Below are 20,740 nucleotides of genomic sequence, written 5' to 3'. Positions count from 1 at the left end.
ATATAATACGTTACGATCTATACAGCAATATTTAAATTTTATAATGCGTCATTTAAATCCTAAATGCACGAGAATAATATCCAGTAGGAGGGTCAAACTCTTAACACCTCGTATAATCGGCGGATCGATGCCCCAATACCATGCACTTAAACCGTGCATTACGAACTACTGTAGTTTAGGATCAAACTAAATTTAATACCCGATCGTTGTCACGAATACCTAAACCTAAACTCGCAGGTATCGTCCTCGTGCAGTAGCGTGTACGTAGATGGTTCGGAGATTCGGGGCTCCAGCAACGCATCGGTACTCGTCAAATACGGCACTTATACCGGCTTGGCGAGATTCACCGTGTGGATGCCCGAGTTTCCACTGGAGGTGAATGTCGCTGACACGCGGTTGAACCAGATAAAGGGTTGGAAGGTACCGGAGGAGCACGTGGCAAGTACGAAGAGCAAGCGGAGCTTGCTGAACGCAACGCAGTTCGAAGAGAAGACGGAAGTTACCTCGACGTCGATAATGCCACCGGAAACGGCGCCGGTGACCGCGCGAGCGAAGAAGAGAAGCGCCGTCGAACCGGAGGAGTCGATAGAGGACTCGTCTATGGATGTGGACGATCCAGACGGACTTCTCGAGGAGGACGAGCACGAGGAGCGGTTCCGATCCAATGGGAACGATCACGGATGGGACACGATCAACTCTATCGATCGAAATCTGTCCCCAGCTAATTGCAGATTGCGCTTTCAGCAGAGTCCGGTTGAGGTGCATGCCCGATTTCTGGCGACCGATCACGACTCGGGCAGGGTCTCGTACTTCGTCAGCCGGCGCACCTGGCTGCGAGTTACCGACCTCGTAGCCGGCATGCTGCGTGTCTCCGATCTTAGAATAGCGACGCTTCTTCAAGGTAGACTGGTCCAGGGACGCGGGATAGGTCGCACGGAGGTGCAGGTACTGTCACCAATCACCGGTAGGGTCATCGGCGCGAAAGAGATCAGAGTGGCCAACGACCGCGTGTCTGTGACGCGTCTGTCGGTTCGAGTGGTGTCCGGACTTCAACTCAGTATCAGTCCCGATACCGCGATCGAGAACGGATACGTCGCCGAAACCTCGGTTACGAGAAGATTGACCGCCCAATATCAGGTAAATGTAGATAACTGCAATATTTTTGTTGCTTGTGTAGAAGCTTCAAATGTATCTTGAGAAAGAGAGCAATTTGCCAATTTAGAGAAATTAGTTAAAAAGCAGTTGTGCAGTGTTTAAAAATTTGGTATTTAAATGTTAAGAAATTTTGAATTAAAAAAACCGATATAAAATAATAAATTAAATATTTTTAGATATGATATTTTAATATTGATCTTTTTTTAAGTATAAAAAAAGAGCTTTAAAGGACTACAATTGTAAGATGTTAAATTGTGTTGACCCACTAAATTTTGGAGAAATTAATATTATATTTACCTCGAAGATATAATGTATATTTCGTAATTAAAACAAAACTATGATGCATAAACAAGTATATTTGGCGCTGTTATTGTACCGATAGGAGGGACTGCTGGACATTGACGTAGAGTTCTCGGACAGTACCCGTACACCCCTCAGGGAAATCGCTGTGAGTGATTATCATTTACTGGTGGAGAGTCTGGACCCGGAAGTTGTGGCGTTCGCACCGATGGTCGCTTCCCATCATCCACGGGTAATCGCGGTCGGGGAGGGCCGCGGCGACTTGCTGCGCGTCAGTTTACAGCTGGCCGACTCCTGCCGATTATCCGGCAGACGTTCAAGCAAGGGCTCTCAGAGGACGACGGCCGCCGCGTTGGCAAGCGCATCGGCCAACGTCGAGGTAGATTTCGCCTCGAGCGAGGTGCCCAATCGGCCGGAATTCGTTCAGAACGACGGCGGGGGCACCGTCGGTTCTCACCATCACAGAGAACGTAAAACCGGCCGGGGCGAAATGGCGTCCGATTTACACGACATCCTCATCGGTAAATAGATCCTGTTCCTCTTTGCCGTTTTCTGTCTTTCTGCCTCGCTTCTTTCGCATTCTCTTCACTTTTTCTGTTCTCTTCTACGCTTTATAACCGTCACGTAGCGCACAGTATGCATTTTGTTCCGCATTTCTTAGCGGAAAACTTTCTTCGCGGCACCGTTTGGCTTGTAAAAAGTTCCACCTGCCTATTTATGCGTGATCCCCACGGTTTCCGTCCAGTCTTCCGTAACTGATAGATTTCCTCCTTTGCGCTGAATGTCAAATGCGTCTATCTCTAAGAATAATTTGTGACGTAACGCGATCTTACTACGAGTCATTGGAGAATTTTGTTAATTTTATTATTCAACGTGAAATATCTATTGTAATCTCAATACTCTTACGATTTACGAACAATGATAAATTTGATCAAGGAAAAGTTGGCTCCAAATTTCTTGATTCAGAATTCGCGTGAGAATTAGAAGATGAAAACCTTGAAGCGTTCACGCGATTTTTTTTCTTCCTCCTATCTCCAAGTAATTCCAAGAGTTGGAATTATCTGGACAGTATTGTACATCATAGTATAATGTCAAGTCGTTCATCATAGTCCAATTGCCGCGCTGAAAGTATAGACGCACATTCAGTATCCTCGCGAACCTTGCACATCCGACAGCATGTCTAGCCGCTGTTTAGCTGAAGGCATCAATTAAGGGAAAAAGATTGTCAGCGGCTCTGAAACTCAGCACAAACGCCCCGTCTCACTCTGTCCTCTCTCTCTTTCTCTCTCTTTGTTTTTTCTGTGCAAAGGGTTACCGCTGAAAGACGAGAAAGACGGGCACGAGCACGAGCACGAGCCTTTGGTGCAGGCACGGCAGCATCGCACGGCTATAGCTAATGGCATGTCTTCAGGGGGTATGGGCGGCGTCGGCGTGCGTCACCACGGCGTCGGGGCGCGGATGAGCCCGCTCGAGATCGGGATGTACGTGCTGCTCGCGGCGTTCTGCTTCGCGATCGTTGTCTTTGTCGTCTCCTGCGTGGTGTACGCCAGCAAATTCAAGCCCCAGCCACCGGACTCCCCGTTGACCGGTGCGGCCGTTCCAGTGCTTTCTGGCGCGGGTGCGAGGGCTCGCGCCGCCGCGAATCAGCTGGCGTCTGGCAGACGACCGCCACGTGAATCGACCACCAACGCACACGACTGGGTATGGCTGGGCAGAGCGACTCTCGAACGAGCTGCTTGCGGTCCGCAACAGGTACATACGTCGGTTTGAATTCGATGATTCGTGAGTGAAACCGTGAATGAAGCCGTCGATAATCATTATTAAAACTAATTTCAATATCCTCAAATACTGGCTAAATAGTTAATTGCACCATTAGATGTAATTACGTTAGTCTATTTTGTGAATCAATGAGACCAGAAAATTAGATTTTTGGAAGAAGAAAACGTTTTTCATTGCAAATTTGATTGCGCAGGCGATTAGTAATACACATTAATTTGTTAACAAATATATAGAATAATATTTCTTCTGATTATGGTGAAATTTTGAAATCTCCAAACTCCAGCATGAGTGTCAAATATTCAATAATAATAGCCATAAAATTATTGAGGATTACTAAAAAATTAAAGAATAAATCAAATTTTGAACAAACATCGTAACATCGATAACGATATAACGGTTCAACGAGTACATCCAGGATTAATCCGATAATTGAAATTAATTTGAGTTTTCTCTCAACGAGATTTGATGCTGTAAATATCTTTACGCATTTCGATAACCAAGTGGCAACTTGTTTTAAAAACAAAACAAGCGGGATTTTGTTGGATCAATTTGATTGGAAAAAAAAAAAAAAATTTGGTTTGTGTTACAGGTGCGCGTAACGAGTAATCCGCTGGCCGGTGAAGGCGAACCCGAGGCCGAATTGGGCACATGTTTCGACAATCCGAATCACATCGAGCTACCGTCTGCCAATCAGTGGTCCAGTAGCGGTACCAGTGCCATCGACACTACCACTTATTCTAAAAGGGATAGAGTAGCGCGAAATAGTTTCGCGGCAAAATCCGCGGTCAAGCCATCCGCAGTGATACCGCCTACTACGGCTACGACGGCGTCAACAGCGGCATCGATGGTAGCTCCGATAATGACCGCGCGGAACGAGTAATTATGATTGAACGTTATTACCCTTCCTAATGCGGAAGATTTATTCTTCAGAGACGAGTTAAATATGTCTTCTAGCAAGGAAAAAAGTGATATCAAAAAAGAAATTCCTTATAATAACGAATCGCATGATATTTGATGTAAACTTTGCGTAATACTTTTTAGCTTCCAACAAATTAACATTACCTATAGTGGCAGCTTCGCGAGTGCGTAAACCTTATCGCGAATTTTTTTACAGCAACGATGATATTCCTCCGCCTTTGCCGCCACACGGAGTGCCGATCGCAAACTCAACATCGACAACGGCAACTACGGCGACCACGACGACGGTCGGCACGAACAACGTGAGCAACGGCAATAACGAAGATTATAAACCGCCGGTACCGCCACATAGGAACACGGGAGTGGGCGTGCGGCTGCCGGAACCGCCGCGGAAGCATCGCCATAAGGCGTCCAGTGGTGGCAGCGGTGGCCACCATGGGAATAATCATAGGCACAGTAGCAAAGCACCGCAGCAGTCAAATCATCATATAGTCAAGTCGCACGGGAAAACTAGAGTGGACAACGCAAACAAACAGAACGGTGAAGACGAGGAATTCGTAGAATTGGTGAATCACGACGAAAGCAATAGACACGCGAAGGATGCCGGGAGATCCCGGGAGATCAAGAGGGCGACCATAGTCGGTAATCCTATGTACTCGTCGTTCTCTACCTCCGCCGTAGTATCCACCGTCGTCTCTACCGTAAACTCATCTACTCCTACTGGCGGCGCGGCCTCATCCACCACAACATCTCCGCCGTCTTCGTCACCGTCCGCTTCTTCCTCCTCATCCTCCTCTAGCTCCTGCGCCTCATCCTCTTCCCAGGAGCAAGAGGAATCGGTAGCGCTCGATGACCTTAATCTGGGTATGGACTACAATCAGATCATGCAGTACTTCGACAACCTGAAAGAGTCGAATGCCTAGGTGAGGCCGTTCGACCTTTTCGAAGGTCGAGCAGTAGTCAACGTCGATACGGAACACCGGGATCCTCGTTAGTAGATATAACGAGTACGTCGAGTTATCTCTTCTCCCGTTTGAGAATTCGCTCTCGCGGGAACGAGATTTTGCTATTATCGAGAACGATGATCCTGGATATTTCGTATTTTAGACTATAATCTAGTCAGCTTCCTAGCAGCACATCATGAGTAACGCGCAAACACATACACATACGCTCATATTGACGAAAACTTAAGAAAGGGATAATTCCTTCGCACACGATTCATACAGTCTCTCGACAATTTGTTACGACCGCTAGCAATTTTTGGGCGCAACGGGTAAAAGTTCCTCAAGTACGATATAATTTGCTGATATATATTCGTATTTTATCGCATCGATACGTAAATAACGATACGTAAAATGTATTGCGCGATAATAAGATGAAGCGATTGTGTATTACATCAATAGTTTATATTATAGGCGCGGCAAAGATGCATATTTTTACTATATTTTTTTACCATTTTTACAAATTATTGTTATCAAAACGATTCAACTTTGAGTATCTTTCTCTTCTTTCTTATGCTAATACTTTTGCTATTTTTATTTACGAAATATTTTCTTTGATGACTTTAAATCTTGGACTGATAATATTATGTTTAATAGATTTAATCTCTATATCGTGTTTATATTTTAGTACACATGCGAAGTGTAGTATTCGAGTATCGCGACTGCGAAAACTTGCAGGCGTAATAAATAGTCGGAGTACTGTTTGTACACGCAAGAGGCTTTACAAAAATTGACTGTCGGTGGCCGGTGGGGTAGATAGATCGCTCGCTCGATGACGAAAGCGTCACGCGGCATTTCGACGTTTCGTTTCTCTCTGCGAGCTTTCCTTCATTTCGTGCAGGATCGTCGAGGATCCTCGCTCTTGCCCCCGTGCCATCTTGATCTCTCGCTCGAGTCCTTTATTCTGCGCTACCACGGTTCCTCCCCTCGTCAGGCCGCAAGAAAACTAGCGTCAGACAATTCGAGGTGCTTTGTATTTCGATCGCGCGTGCATCCGGTGACTTTCACAAATATTTTTGCATTCTTTGCGCCGAGTTTTGTGCCATAAACTAGCTGTATATCTAATAGCAAGTTCCTTCGAACAATTCTAAATTTCCCGATTTTTTTATTCAAAATTCACGGAGAGTAATCCACAGGATTTTTACGAAAATCTTACGTTTATCTTAAGCGTGCAATTTTTACATTTAACAATGGAAAGCGCAAAGAGATATATATGTACTTAGCCTTGAATTTACCATGGATATAAAAAATTGATTGACGTTTTGATGTATACGGAGAGACAAAAGGAAAGAAAAATTTTATACCACTGCGTGTCTCTTCTTCGTTATTTCTGTCAATGTTTAATTTTTATTCAATACTCGCTTCACGTGCGATGCCGTCAACGGTAAGCTCTTTTAGTTCGCCAAACGACGGACTGTCAATCAGTTAGTCGAGATCGATCCGTATACAAGGCGCGATCGAAGTACGACGAAGCGTTCACTTGCGACCCGATCCAGTTGCATTGGACACATATTTATTCGGTCGACCGTACATCGTAATGTTTGTAAATTTTGCTTTGTAAGACTGTGTACATATATATAAATAAATAGATATATATATAGATGCGATAGAGCGCGTGTTAATTATCGACTTACAGATTTAAAGTTACATTTGTATGGCTAATAGAGAATCGCGAATCGTTCCACGCGTCGTTCGACGAGAAATTCCTTCGACTTCATATCGAACGAGAGAAAACGTCGACGACGAAATACGCGTATACGTTGTACACTCTACGATGCTCGAACGCTACTCTCTCTGATATCGCTTTTGAATTACCCTTCGTCCCTCGAGACTCCACAATCGTTTTAAATACGTCGCGCTCTCGGCACTTTTTATTTCTGCCGAAAATATTTTCATCACGTGAATGAGTCTACACGCGTGTACGACATCGTTGAAGCGAGATTGGTATCTGAGTATATGAAGCATCTTGACATTGATACCTATAATTATAACGTATCGACACATATTTGGGTACAGCATTGAGATATCTTAATTAAGTGCGTTCTTGCTTTAAACGTTTGTATCTAGGTATTATATCTGTTACAGGATACTGTAACGTGTGTATATATATATACTTGCCATATCAAGTGTATAATTGTATATTTACCGTAACAATATTATCCGAAATATTGAAGTCGATCGTACGGCATGAAGAAAAAAATTCCTTCATTTTGTAACATATTTATTCAATTTAGATTTTATTTATGATCATTAACTTGTCGCAATGTTTTAGCAATATTCGGAATATGAAGAATGTGTTTCGAAATTTTTAATGACTGTCTCATATTATATGTATACTTAGGTGCTATTTCAAAAAAGATATGTATTATTACGCGAACACATCTTTAGCGTGTATCCGCGTTTCTACTTAGATACAAAAAGAAAATATATAGCCGATACGTTTGTTGAAAGTGTGTATAAACTAAGTGAATATTATTGTTTATAACTGGCTTATAAAAAAAACAAACATAAATTTATTGTTTGCGTTGAGCAAGTGAAAGATAATGGAGAAACTATTTTTTGAGACAATTTTTCGAAATGGTCAGATTGATTAAAAATTGAGCGATTATTCTCTTGCACACTTAATAATTAATCACTTTGGTTTAGGTATACGAATAAAAGTGAAGTGAATGTTCTGATAAAAAATATGTAAATATAGAAACATGAAGCAATAGCATATTTTATAATATAAATTTTATTTTTTGTAGTGTGGTTTATTCTGTTATATCCATTTCATTTGTATTTCATTCGAACGCTTTACCTCAATAAAATATGTAATTATCGAATGCTACTATATAAAGCTTAAAAATACTTTTTAAAGAGAATAATCTGTGGATAGTCGAAACATGTTCACTTAGTCTATATGTATTTTCTCTCCGTACTTGTCACAGCAAAGAGAAAGAAAGAGAAAGAAAAAATCGTTTGTTTTTCCCAATTGATTAGAATAGTTACGAGTTCACCTACGGTTGTTTTCCATAATAAAATTGGTTATCGCGAAGCGAATGAAACGAGGCTGAGACAATTTAAGTGTAAACGACCTACTCCAAGGATTCAGCCAGGAAACTTATAGCTATGTACGTATCTAAAGTGTAAGGACTATGGTGTCTAAGTATGTATGTAACGCTATAAGTTGTGTGTCAGCACATCGCGTGGGACAATAGTGATTTAATCCATCGGCGGCAAACGGCGTTCAACGAACAAACGATCGACGGCGCCTCGTTGTCGTAAAACACAGCAAAATGAATATGTTTACATAGTTGCGTAAACATTGAGAAAGAATCGGAATAATGTGAGAGCGTTCCGCCGAGAATCTAGTCTTATAGCATAATTATTATATATAATACATATATATATATATAGATAAATATATAAAATATTAATCAATACGATGTACGTTGCCTTTCGCCCGATGATAATACGTATCTTACGAATGCCCCGCGGTCACCGTCGATGCATCAAGCTTAATGTACATATATAATCGACCTTTAACGGATATGGCAAAAACGATTCACCTATTTGGATGTTCCTAAAACCGAACAAAAAAGATATACACTAACATATATTCGAAAAACTAAACTTGCATAGAAAAAAACAAAACAAGTGAAAAGATGTTTTTGTTAATAATGACGATAAAATTCGTGCTGGTTGATATGATGTGGGCACTCGGCACACCAGTGGCTTAAACTCGCATAAAACAAAGAAATAAATATATAGTCTCATATCACATTATACAGAATTTCACCATATCAGTTAAGGTTGAATAGTTTTTGAACCGATTGCAAAAACATATTCTTCTATCCGATAAAACTATCGATTCTTTATGAATTTTTCCTGAAACTTAATCCAGATGTATCCGGAAGTAATCTAGATCGGGTCAAAAAGCAGCTACCTTACAACATTACGAAAATCTCATTTATCTACTTTATAATATAAAATCTATAGATATTGTTTTCTGCAATCGGTTCTCATTAAGAACGGCTCTTGATAATATATATACTCTTCTATAAGCGAAAAATTGGAAGTGACTTTCAATAGCGACTCACTCAAGAGTTTTGCTTAAGAAATCTAAATAGCTCAAAAGTATACTGAAGTTTATATTCGTATCTCACATTTGACACTTAATATTGCCTTTGAGAAAATAACATATATATATATATATATATATATATATATATATATATATATATATATATATATTATAGTTAAGGAATACGATACTAAATCTGATACCGTAACATTTTCCAGCGATAAAATTAACAGTACTTTTTAATAATTAACAGTTATTCGGATTAACTCTATGCAATTGTACGATCTTCACATATGAGATAAATAAGTCAAATCTAGCTGAATGCGAGATACGGGTATTTCAGCTTCAATTCTATAGTTAATTGCTTTGTTCTTTTTCGTTGCTCTTTCTTTTTATGTGGACGAAAAAGCGAAATTCAACGGTGAACACGGTGAAAACATGTACGAGTCGATCATATCCAGTATCAAGCGAAACAGGCGCGCGCTAATCGTTCGTATATATGACTATTATCTAACGATTTTGATATAAGGACACTTCTGATGGTGATTATCATGATGCCATAGCGTTTACTTATTGTTAGTGTTACTGAGAGTGATCGGAGTCAGTGGCTTGTATGTTAGTATACATCGTCGCAAGGCGCGCATACACATACGTACACACATACATACACACATGCATATATATTAGACAAAGTACTTGTGCACATATGCACTTCCAGGCCACGTCATTTCGACGAAAGACTTGCGCTTCGTAATATCAACATACTTCTTACAAAACTAGGCATCGGGACATCCCTTTAGACATCCCTTTCAATGGAATCCAGTGATTCCCTGTAAGATTTTTGTTATATCGCAGGAGGGATTTCATAGTTGTGTGTTATAACAACTTCTTGTCATATCCAGTTTTCTCATTATAATTTATCCTAGTTCCTACCAAAGCTTTTTCTAATTTTTTTTTCCTTTACTTTTTACTTTTTTTTTCTTTCTTTTTTACCTTTTTTATCCTCCTGACAAAGAAAGTTAATAGATCAATTAACACATGTCTATATTAGTATTTCTTGACCATTCGATTTTTTTTTTTTTTCGATCGCTTGGGAATCACTGGCAATCTCTTTGAAGATTTTTTTATCCCCGCATTTATTCCACGATTCAGCAAATTCTACGACAATTCCTATCTACGACCAATGTAATAAAAGCGACAGTAAACGCGCTTGTCGCATATGGTCCTTCCAATCTTCCCTCTTGCCTGAACTCCTGCTGATTTGGAGAGGTATGATATATAGATGCATCGCTGACTCTGCATCCGCGCACATTCCTCAAACACCCCATTAATTTTAAGTGTGATAAATGCGGAACTGAGAAGAAAAGAGAGAAAAAAGCAAAGAAAGCGATAATTAGTAATTACTATAACTGCGCTCGCAACGACGACGCTCGAGGACGTTGACGATGGCGGTGGTGACTGCATCTACGATGACGACAATATTTGACGCGAGTGTCCTCCGAACTGAACGATTTTGAAAGAAAACGATTATAGTGCAGAAGTTTGTCGATGATTTCAGCTGTCCCCCGATGAGACGAAGAGTAAATTCTGAAACATTTATTTATATGCGACAACATGCAAGAAATTTTTCATGAAAAACTATCTCTAATTCATTTTAAATCTATATCACTTCACGATAAAAAAAATCTTTTTCATAATACTCTCCGTAATACTTACAATTAGTTTTTGTTTTACAAAAATAAAGACTGGATTTGAGAAAATTTTAAAATAAGCAATTTTTTAATTGCACGTTGAAAGGACTATAATCCTGCATTTTAATAATAATCGAGAATTTTGCGCTAGCTTTCTGTCAACATTTCTTACAAAGAAATCGTCAATCTTCCTGGGTCTGAAAGTTCGGGGACATCTTGCTCGTTTATACTGTCGCAAGCATATAGTATCAGCCCAGATATCGGAGTCATTCCACGATGCCAGATGACATTTGGGCACTTTATTAGAATAAACCTGTGAGATATAATAAATCTTTTCTGTGAAAATGTGTTTTATCAGATATTCTGATGATAGATTTAATCGATTCTTCCAAAATAATGTTTTTTATATTATTTTCTTTTTTAAGAAACAAATAAATAGAATAAAAAAACTGATTTTTCTTCCATCTTTTTCTTTGCTTATATAAAAGCGGAATATTATAGTTTATAAGATCCATTTTTTTCCCGAGGTTGTCATTCACTGCAAGTTTATTCAAATAAAATATGGAGAGAAAAAAATGATATCTCTAAAGCATTGCGTCCGGAACTCTGAAATGACCCTCTACTCTCATTAGTAAAAATATTATTATCATCATGTCTATTATACTATATACTACTATTGTTACTTGTATGTACTACTATCATTATATATTATTGCCATGGTTGCTGTTGCTGTTATTGTTATTAAGATTGTTGCTGCTGTTGCTACTGCTGTTGCCATCGCCGCGTCGATCGCGCGTGTACCGGAGACATGAGGTGTCATTGACGTTGTCGATTGTCGTTGCCGTTATCGTCATCGTGGCCGTAGCCGTCGTCCCTATCGACATAAATGTCGGCGCGCCGCCGATATGCTATAAAATTAATAAAACAATAAGATACGACTATCGCCTACTCAATGTACAATATGTAGTATTTACCTGTTGTTACCATCAAACCGTCATCAAAGATATATAAAAATATTGTAATTGTAACATATCGAGCTTCTCATATCACTAAGCCCTTTATTCTCCTTAAAACTGGCCTGATACTCTTGTTCGGTTATAACGAAATTGATGTTTAGTCGGCGATCTACTCGAAATTTGGTTCTTTCCGTACTGGAGTTTATAAAGAAAGAAGAAAAGAGTCGACGTGAGAGAAAACTAAATTATTAAATAAATTTAAGATATGTAATTACAAGTACGCAGCATATATATTTAAAACTTTCGTTTAACTTTTTTGTAATTAATTATTTTGTAATTCTGATATAAAGCGACATAGTACGTATATATATATATATATATATATATATATATATATATATATATACATATATAAAATAAATTATCACTCGATGTGTGTACATTATATATCGTTCTTTAATTCAGGCAATCTCACAAAGAATAAGCGTCTTCTAAGTTTATATTCCGTAGAAAAAATTATTGCTTTTATTAATAACCCATATCCGAGATTATAATTTCTATTTCTGATTTGATTAATGCAAAACGCAATCTCTTGCACGAAATAAAAATAGTATGTATTTTATTTTGACGGATCAAAAATAGAATAGTACTAAAAATTAGTTATAAGTACATACATCATACTCAGATTCGAATTATATATACACAGCCTATATTTTGATTTTCTCAAAACACGTTCGATCCGCCGAAAAATTTATGAACGGTACATCGTAATATGGAACAGCCATTCATCCAACCGCTTATAGACTCTCCATGAATATTAAGATGACCATCCTATACGGAACGTTGCGCGCTGCATTTCAGCTACCAATTATTTTACGTAATAATTCGAACGTTCAAGTTTTAGAAAAAGATTTCCTAGCTGGAGCACACACTCGATAACAGTATTCTAACGGAACAATAGTGCCCTCCCCCCGCGTCGTTCTATTAGCGATATTAAGTATGTCTATAATTGCGTTATCGATTTAACTTGTCGAAATGATCGGAGACGACATGCGTTTCGCTGAAAATCGAGAAAGCGAATCGCCGAAGTCTGATAAAAAAGATTGTACATACGTGCACGTCCATCTGTGATAATTAATTAACAAGTAAAATATCAATTGACATAACAGAGAAATACTTTGGTTTTAATCTATGGTAAAAAACACATCGCGTAACGAGAGACAGTATATGCAACAGCATTTTAAAACTCTTTGTTGTCAAATCTCGTTTGAGAGAGCATGATTTGCATTAACGGACACGCAATATGCATATAACAATAACAATGTTAAAACTTAAAATAAACGTTCGTATTTTTCGAGATTCTCGTCGGTCGTCACTTTTGAGAGCTATAGTAATCTTTCCGCTAAACGCATACGTTTGTTTATAAAAGTGAGATGTATTTAGTTTATTAATTAATTTGTTAAATTAGTAAAGGGATTATCTTCCCTTGGTAAATTTTCATGACCGTCAATGAGATCGGAAGATAATTGAAAAGTGCAGACTTTATCGGCATTACCGATTGCCAATATAAATTTTTTACTAACCACTTATGCAGCTCACCAAAAGATGGATTTGGGAAATTCATTCTTGATCCAATCTAATGAAATTCAGTAAACGAAGAAATATATAACCTATACACAATAAATCTCGCAAATTTTGTCATGTGTGTATTTCATAATTAAAATACAATCTATTTTTTTTACTTAGAGTCACACCGATTCGTATAACTGTTAATTTAAAAAATCCATCTTAACTTCAAAATGATACAAGCGTCCAGGAACGTGGCACGTATTTTACTTTCCAGTAAGTATTTTCAATATAATATGTTTTGAGAAGACAAGTTATATTAAAAGCTCTTTGGATTTGCAGCATGGCAATCTGCATCTGTAACGCCAACGGCTGGTTTAAAGATCTTTCCTGTGCCAATAAAATTTGGCGGTAAATATATATGTGCATAATTATATATATATAAAAATTATAATATTAAAGATATAAATTAAAAATTATATGATTATACATTGAATACCATCAGATATTGAATACCCGGAGCGAGCAAGACTCAAAGTAATGGAGAAAGTCCCACAGTTTCCCCCAGGAATGCGTCCTCCCAAAATGCAAAAGCGACTAAGATACATGCGGGGTCCAGAGCCGACGCACAATTTTCTCATGTACAGGCAATACGGTATCATTGTAAGTCTGCATATCTACTGTGTGCTATGTTTAGTAACAAATGTAACTGTCATATATATATATATAAATCGTTATCTTGAATTGTAGGCTACAGGAGGAGGTAGATTAAAACATGGTCACTTCGAGATGATACGTTTGACAATTGGTAGAAAACTCGATCAAGAAAGGATGTTTGCAATTTGGCGTGTGGATCCACCGTGGCAACCAGTTACGAAGAAGGTTCGTTAGATAATAGAACGCATAATATGGATATGGATACTAGAAGAACCTTTACTTTCTCAATATAATAATTATTACATTGATTAGTTATTACACTTTGTGATCTAGGGACAAGGACAACGTATGGGTGGAGGTAAAGGTTCTATTGACCACTATGTCACTCCCATTAAAGCAGGACGAGTCATTATGGAAATTGGTGGTCACTGCGAATATTTTGAGGTATCTTGATAATATACTTCTTTAGCATTTCTCGAAGTGATTTATCCAGATGGTGCACATGCCTAGAACATATCAAAGACATCTTTGAGGAATTTTTGGAATTTTAGAATACAACTTTGGAAATTTATAGCGCAACTTTCTTGCCAGTTACGTTCTCCTGATACTTTAACGATTTTCGCAACTATACTATCTAAAGTTTCAAGAATTTTCTAGATATTCCCAAGAATCGCGACTCTGTCAATTATGTTATTCTCCTGATATTTTATCGATTTGCGTGAATTCAAATTTTTATGTAAAAATCTTCAGATTCGTTCTTTGGATTATATCTTACATGATAATTCATGATCTTAGATTTTGCGCTATGCATATCGACACATTAAATAAGAAATAGAAATGAAATACTAGAAATTGATTTGTGCTACTAGATAGAAAGTATAAATAGGAATGTATTGATATGTAAAATTATTTTCTAGGTAAAGAAAGTATTGACCCAAGTAGCAAATCAACTACCGTTCAAAGCCAGAGCTGTCAGTCAAGAGATTTTGGATAAACAGGCAGCTAAAGAGAAATGGTTGGAAGAGAACAATCAGAATCTTTGGACTTGGAAATACATGATCCAGAATAACATGCTCGGTTGCCAAAAATGGATATCACCGGTTGATAAATTATGGTTTAATAAATATCTGTAAATACCGAAAAAAACTGAAGCTCTTTTGTATTTTTTCTTTACAAAAAGGTTCGTGAGTTGTCTCAGCATAATTGAGAGATTAATAGAGATTACTCAAACCTAATTTAAAAATTGAAAGAGATATGAGAATTGTCCAATTTCGATATTTCTTCGTTCCGATTGGTTGAGAGACGTAATTTCAAATGCATAATCTGATACGGGTTATATATATGTATATATGTTTGTTGACAGTTCACTGTTTATATTCACACAGATCACATTCTCTCTCTTTCTCTTTCAATTATTTCTTATTCCCGAGTTCCCAACAATACTAAAACGTTCAAGACCCAACACCGCGTCACACACACACACAAAAATATACACTCTCTACTTTGCATTGCATCATCCGACTTTGTTAACGCATCACCAACCCTTCTGCTCGTAAATTACAAGATATTGGCCGTATTGACCCTTGTTCGAGGGCAGGTGCCACAAAAGAAAGAAGAAGAAGATAATATGTTAATATTATTTCCGTGTGTACGTGTCTCCTAGATTTTTGAGGTTAAGATGAAGAAAGTATGTATAAAAACGTATTAACAATTTAATAATCATATTTGATAACGACAAAAATTCCAGTAAAATTGATATTGAATTTTTTTGTCAAACGTGTGTATCGTAATATGGAATTTATGTATATGTCAATTATTTCCATAATTTATTTATTTTAAAGAATCACATATATTAATTCTACGATAAGCATTTCGTTTCATCTCGACGATGATGATAAATAATGGGAAAATATTGTAATTTTTTTCACAGATGACAAAACTACTGGAGTGGCTGTCGTGTGGAACGGTGATTTTTGGCGTGTGGCTTGCTACAATTACAAGCGACTCTGCTTTTGTCAAGGAATGGCGTAAAATTATACTTTTTCTTCCAGTCATTTCCTTATTTCTCTTTGGATTATATGCAGTTACTGTCATCCTGTACAGAGTATTCACTTTTAATACTTGTGAAAGTGCAGCCATTGAACTTCAGCAAGTTGGTTTCTCTTTTATCTAAAAAGATATAATTATATAAGCAATATTGTTATCTAATTCTGTTGTCGCTCTTTTAGCAAATAGAAGAAGCCAAAAAGGATCTTCAGAGGAAAGGTGTAACATTACGAGGGACAAATATTTCTTCAACTTCTTAAAACTCCTGTAAATAGTATAAAATAAAATAAAAAGACGTTAACTTTTCTAGCGTGTACATATTTGAACATGTTTAATTTTCTACATTTAAACTTTTTTCAAGTTTTTTGTATATATATACAAAACATGGTACATATTTATAAATCTTATTTGCAAAATTTATGATGTTATAAACTGCAATATTGCAAACAGGATTTGCAAACATGATTACATATATGTGAACTGCGTTTTAATACTTTAACAGCAAATTTGGTCGCTTGTACTACTTTACATTGGCATTTACTTTGCATACAAAAAGCTATTATACGTGAAGTTATTTAATGACGGAAGCATAATGTACATTTTGACCAATAAAATAGCTTATGTTAATCTCACATTTTTGAGGGAATGTACATTAGTTATATATTTTAAAGTGTTATAGCTTTTGCACTTTTATATTTAGATATCTTCGTGTATAACGGTCTTTATAGAGCATTGGAGAACGAAATCAAAATTCATGTGTTTAAATTTTCTATAAAATTACTTATCGATAGTAATATAATGGACTAATTTGCATTTGTGAAAATCGTAATTTATTCATTTATACTATGTATTACAAGTGTGTTGAGCACACAACAGAGAATGTGTTGTTTTAACAGCGGTTCTTCTCTATTAATAATTTCTCTATTTTTATTAAAAAAAAAGGGGGGATAAAATTTTGAGTCAATATAACAAACAGATTGGAATTTTATGTAATTGTTACTACAACCCTCCTACGAATAATTCTTTATATTGTTTTTGCACTAAATATATGTAAGAGCGATGAAAATTGTTCAATATTTATTGTTTTAATGATATTAATAAGTAACTGTATGGTACAAATTTAAGAATTAAGAATTTCCTACTTATGTAACATGCATAAATACGTACATACGTATGTATGTCGTTATGTGACTCACAAGTTATCGTTTGAATTGTTCTTTGTGTAAAAAAAAATGTTAATATTGCTTTATGCTGCAAGGAAAGATACAATCAGGCAAGTCACGTTTGGAATAGTTTATAATACTTTGTCTCATAGTCTATCTCTAATGGAATTCTGTAATAATATACGTAATAATTAATATTCAGACGTTTATAATTTCAAGATTATTCATAGTATTTCAACTGTTTTACTTCAATTACATTCTAATTAATTTTATAGGCAAAAAACATCGCACCACTAGTAAAAACTTATTATGACATTTTGAAGATATCAAGATCCAAAGATTAAGAATAAAATTATATACATATATATATATATATGACAAGTTACTTTTTTTTTACACCCTGTTACAATTTACTGAATTGTGACAAGCAAGAGAGCTTTTTAACATTTAAGTCAATTTAGCGATATTATCATTTAAAAGTAGAAAATCTCTTTGTACATACATACATAAATACGAATATACGCAAGTACACATGCCCAAACAGATGCATTCTATAATTTTTATATCAGAAAGCCAAGAAATGTACAAAATGCACTCATTATACTTACATGCGAACATTTAGATATGTATAAAACATACCTTAACGCGAGAGTGAACACATCTTCAATTTATATATGCTCGACCCTCAATATGTAACTACCGCAAGATATTTTTCTGCAGATTAAGGCTCGTAAGGCTTTCTCATATAAAAATGCAATTATATATATATATATATATATATATATATATATATATATATATATATATATATATTGCTCCATATATATTAAAGAAATATCTTAGAGCACTCGTAGGCTGTAAGGATGGATTTTATAACACCGTCTGCCGTAAGCAACAATTCTTTCTCTCATAAACATGTGTTACATATTAAATGAAATGTTTTTAAAAGTATGAAACAATGCTTAAGAGTTGACATATATGTAATGTTACGGTATGCGCTTATCTTAAGATTCAATCGCGCTTACCAAACACACCAGGGTTTTTATCTACACAACAAATAAAATAGCACAGATATTGTGTATATATCTATATACAAAATAAAGATGATTATTGTAAGGTAAAAATGATAATGGTGCGATCATCCACCCTCTGTCAGTCCTGTTCTTTATTCGAAACGCCGCATAAAATCAGATGAGCGATTCAGTCGTCGAGGTTTTGCGAAAGTAGGAAGTTAGCAGCGAGATTTTCGTTCTTTTCACAGGCGAAATATGCTTGTACGACTAAATGTTCTGGGAAACCTAACGCCTTCAACCTCTCGATAGCTTCTCTGTCCTGTGGTGTTATCTGTATTAAACCGGATCCTACGGCCGCTGCTGCGCCAGTGCCAGCCCCACCATTCACAGCACCTCCCGCTGCAGCTGCAGCTGCGGGTGCTACGCCTCCTCCAGATGCTGGCAAAACTCGCGCCCCCGTTCCCGTAGTAGGTTCCACTGTACGAGAAAAAACCATACGAGTTATATAAGTTATCAATGTTATTAAATAATAATAATTATTATTATGATTATTATTATTATATTATCAGTCACAATAGATGATTTTTTGAGCACACGCGTCTGAACTAACCAGGTTCGTTGAGCATGCGTACAAACGCTTCTTGATTTTGAGAAATAAGCTGTAAAAGGGCAGGATTAGTGGAACCGATTTGCTGAAGAAGACTGTTCAGCAGCGCTGGATTCTGCTGAATGACCTGACGCATTTGCTGAAATTGTGGCTGCAAACGCAAAAAGGCCAACGGATCTGGACTTTGATCCTGAAGTTGCTCTTGGGCTTCCGGCGGATCTTCAGGTGGATCCTCGAAAAGTTGCGCCGGTATACCCGTTAGAAGATACTCGACAGCTCTATCAGGGTTGTTAAAACTTGCACGTAACGCCTGTACAACCTGTTCGCGTTCATACCTAATTCAAATGACAAAAATATCACGTAAGTATTAACAAATTGTATATCGAAGTGCTTCACTCTTCTTCATACGCACCCCATATCCATGATGTTGTTCACCATAGCGTTATAATCCTCTCCCATTAGCAAGGCACTTTCCGCCTGACCAGCCGCTGGCGCAGCTGCCGCAGCTGCCGCGGGTTGCTCTTGCACGTTACTGGCTGCTCGTGTAGTATCCTGAACATTAGGGTTTGAACTAGGTTGCGTAGTTGCCGAGCTATAACAGAAATATAAAGAACGAGGTGTCCTGGTTTCTACTCCGAACATAATTCGAAAAAGAATAGTTTGTCCTCTTAACGATATTCGACAAATGGTTCCGTTGCTTATCACAACTGATATAATGAATATTTTACAACAAGCGACATTTTCGTCGCGCCTTACGCGCAAAAGTGTCGCAATCTTCAAGTTACCTAGTAGACTCTTCCTTCTTATCACCCTCCGCGCGCTGCTCTTCACTTGTTTTAAGCGTAGCTCCAGCTTTAGGCTTCGTTACCATAACAACTATAAATTTCTTCTCATCGATATTATATTCCGTTAAGGGCTGCTCGTCCGCTAATATTTTCCCTGCAAACGTTTGCACATCGTTACGATCTCGAGAGCAAAAAAAAAAAATGCATCGTAGCTTTCGACAGCTCTCGACGTGTGCGAATTGGAAACATAACCTATGAGCGTTTATGCAAGATCATTCCTATCGCGAGGAAGCTATATTTAAACGTATGTGGGCCGCGCGGAATTTATCGTTCGATTAGAACGCGGATTCTCGTTCAGCCGCGTGGACTGGCGTGGACGAACACGCCGGGCGCCCCCCCGGGTAACGTTCCCGATAAATTAGGTTATTTAACCGCGTTCCTTACCAGCGTATATCAACTTTTGATGCTCGGCGGGGAAGCCTTTCTGCGTCTCGATCTTCTCCTTGAGATCTTTGACCTGATAACGTGAGAAGAAAGAAATATTTGAATCGTTAACCGTCCCAAAAAGTCGACTCCGTCGCTCGATCTCGCCCAATTTTACTTACAGTTTGCGACGAGTCGATCTCTATCGTGAACGTTTGCTGCTGTAAGTTTTTCAACGTTATAATCATATTGCCGAGGATGGTGAACTCGTCGCGCGCGGCGTACGTCAAGCAATCGCAAAATTAACCCCGCGTAGTCCTCCACGGTAAGAATAAAACGGTGTTTTGGTAGAGATTTTTTCGGCGATGAGTCTGCACTGCCTTAAACAGCTCGCAGGTGTATGAATGTTAACACTTGCGACTTGCGACAGTGTGCGTGCGGGAAAATATATGATAATGAAAGATCTAGCGACGGCTACCAACCGCCGCGCATGGCGCATCCCGATCCCGGCGCATCCGAGAGCGAGACTCGAGAGGGAACGCGCAATCGTCTTCACGGTGTTGGTCGGGCAGGTCGGGCTCCGATTGGCCTTGCCGCTCGCGCTGACGACCAAT

General features: G+C 37.9%; 4 protein-coding genes across 5 annotated transcripts in view; 3 read left to right on the top strand and 1 right to left on the bottom strand.

The window, feature by feature from the left end:
* The window catches only part of Dtn (transmembrane protein 132C dtn), a 99,538-nt gene extending 87,598 nt beyond the window's left edge, over positions 1-11,940 (top strand). The window contains exons 6-10 of one of the 2 annotated variants that reach the window (XM_077400730.1): positions 238-1,137; positions 1,538-1,976; positions 2,867-3,207; positions 3,824-4,110; positions 4,349-11,940. In XM_077400730.1, coding sequence (XP_077256856.1) covers positions 238-1,137; positions 1,538-1,976; positions 2,867-3,207; positions 3,824-4,110; positions 4,349-5,075 — 2,694 coding nt within the window. In that variant the 3' untranslated portion in view covers positions 5,076-11,940. Of the gene's footprint in view, positions 1-237; positions 1,138-1,537; positions 1,977-2,764; positions 3,208-3,823; positions 4,111-4,348 lie in introns of both variants that reach the window. The other variant, XM_077400729.1, reaches the window with a different exon arrangement.
* Positions 11,941-13,518: 1,578 nt separating this feature from the next.
* Positions 13,519-15,233, top strand: LOC143894469 (large ribosomal subunit protein uL16m-like). The gene is made up of 6 exons (XM_077400760.1): positions 13,519-13,708; positions 13,775-13,843; positions 13,938-14,095; positions 14,183-14,314; positions 14,423-14,533; positions 15,007-15,233. The coding sequence occupies exons 1-6, from the start codon at positions 13,666-13,668 to the stop codon at positions 15,220-15,222; spliced, it is 729 nt and encodes a 242-aa protein (XP_077256886.1). The 5' UTR covers positions 13,519-13,665; the 3' UTR covers positions 15,223-15,233.
* A 314-nt stretch (positions 15,234-15,547) lies between these two features.
* Positions 15,548-16,441, top strand: Dpm3 (Dolichyl-phosphate mannosyltransferase subunit 3). Its single transcript, XM_077400772.1, has 3 exons — positions 15,548-15,776; positions 16,020-16,241; positions 16,318-16,441. The coding sequence occupies exons 1-3, from the start codon at positions 15,768-15,770 to the stop codon at positions 16,393-16,395; spliced, it is 309 nt and encodes a 102-aa protein (XP_077256898.1). The 5' UTR covers positions 15,548-15,767; the 3' UTR covers positions 16,396-16,441.
* A 501-nt stretch (positions 16,442-16,942) lies between these two features.
* Positions 16,943-20,608, bottom strand: Rad23 (UV excision repair protein Rad23). Its single transcript, XM_077400743.1, has 6 exons — positions 20,309-20,608; positions 20,148-20,220; positions 19,704-19,857; positions 19,331-19,510; positions 18,922-19,253; positions 16,943-18,788 (listed from the first exon to the last, which is right to left on the bottom strand). The coding sequence occupies exons 1-6, from the start codon at positions 20,372-20,374 to the stop codon at positions 18,499-18,501; spliced, it is 1,095 nt and encodes a 364-aa protein (XP_077256869.1). The 5' UTR covers positions 20,375-20,608; the 3' UTR covers positions 16,943-18,498.
* Between the last annotated feature and the right edge of the window lie 132 nt (positions 20,609-20,740).

The sequence above is a fragment of the Temnothorax americanus genome, unplaced genomic scaffold, assembly GCF_048541705.1.
Source record: "Temnothorax americanus isolate GAGA-0224 unplaced genomic scaffold, ASM4854170v1 Scaffold14, whole genome shotgun sequence".
NCBI classification, from domain to species: Eukaryota; Metazoa; Arthropoda; class Insecta; order Hymenoptera; family Formicidae; genus Temnothorax; species Temnothorax americanus.
The sequence above is the reverse complement of the archived record's forward strand: the minus strand, read 5'-3'. Positions and strand labels throughout refer to the sequence as shown.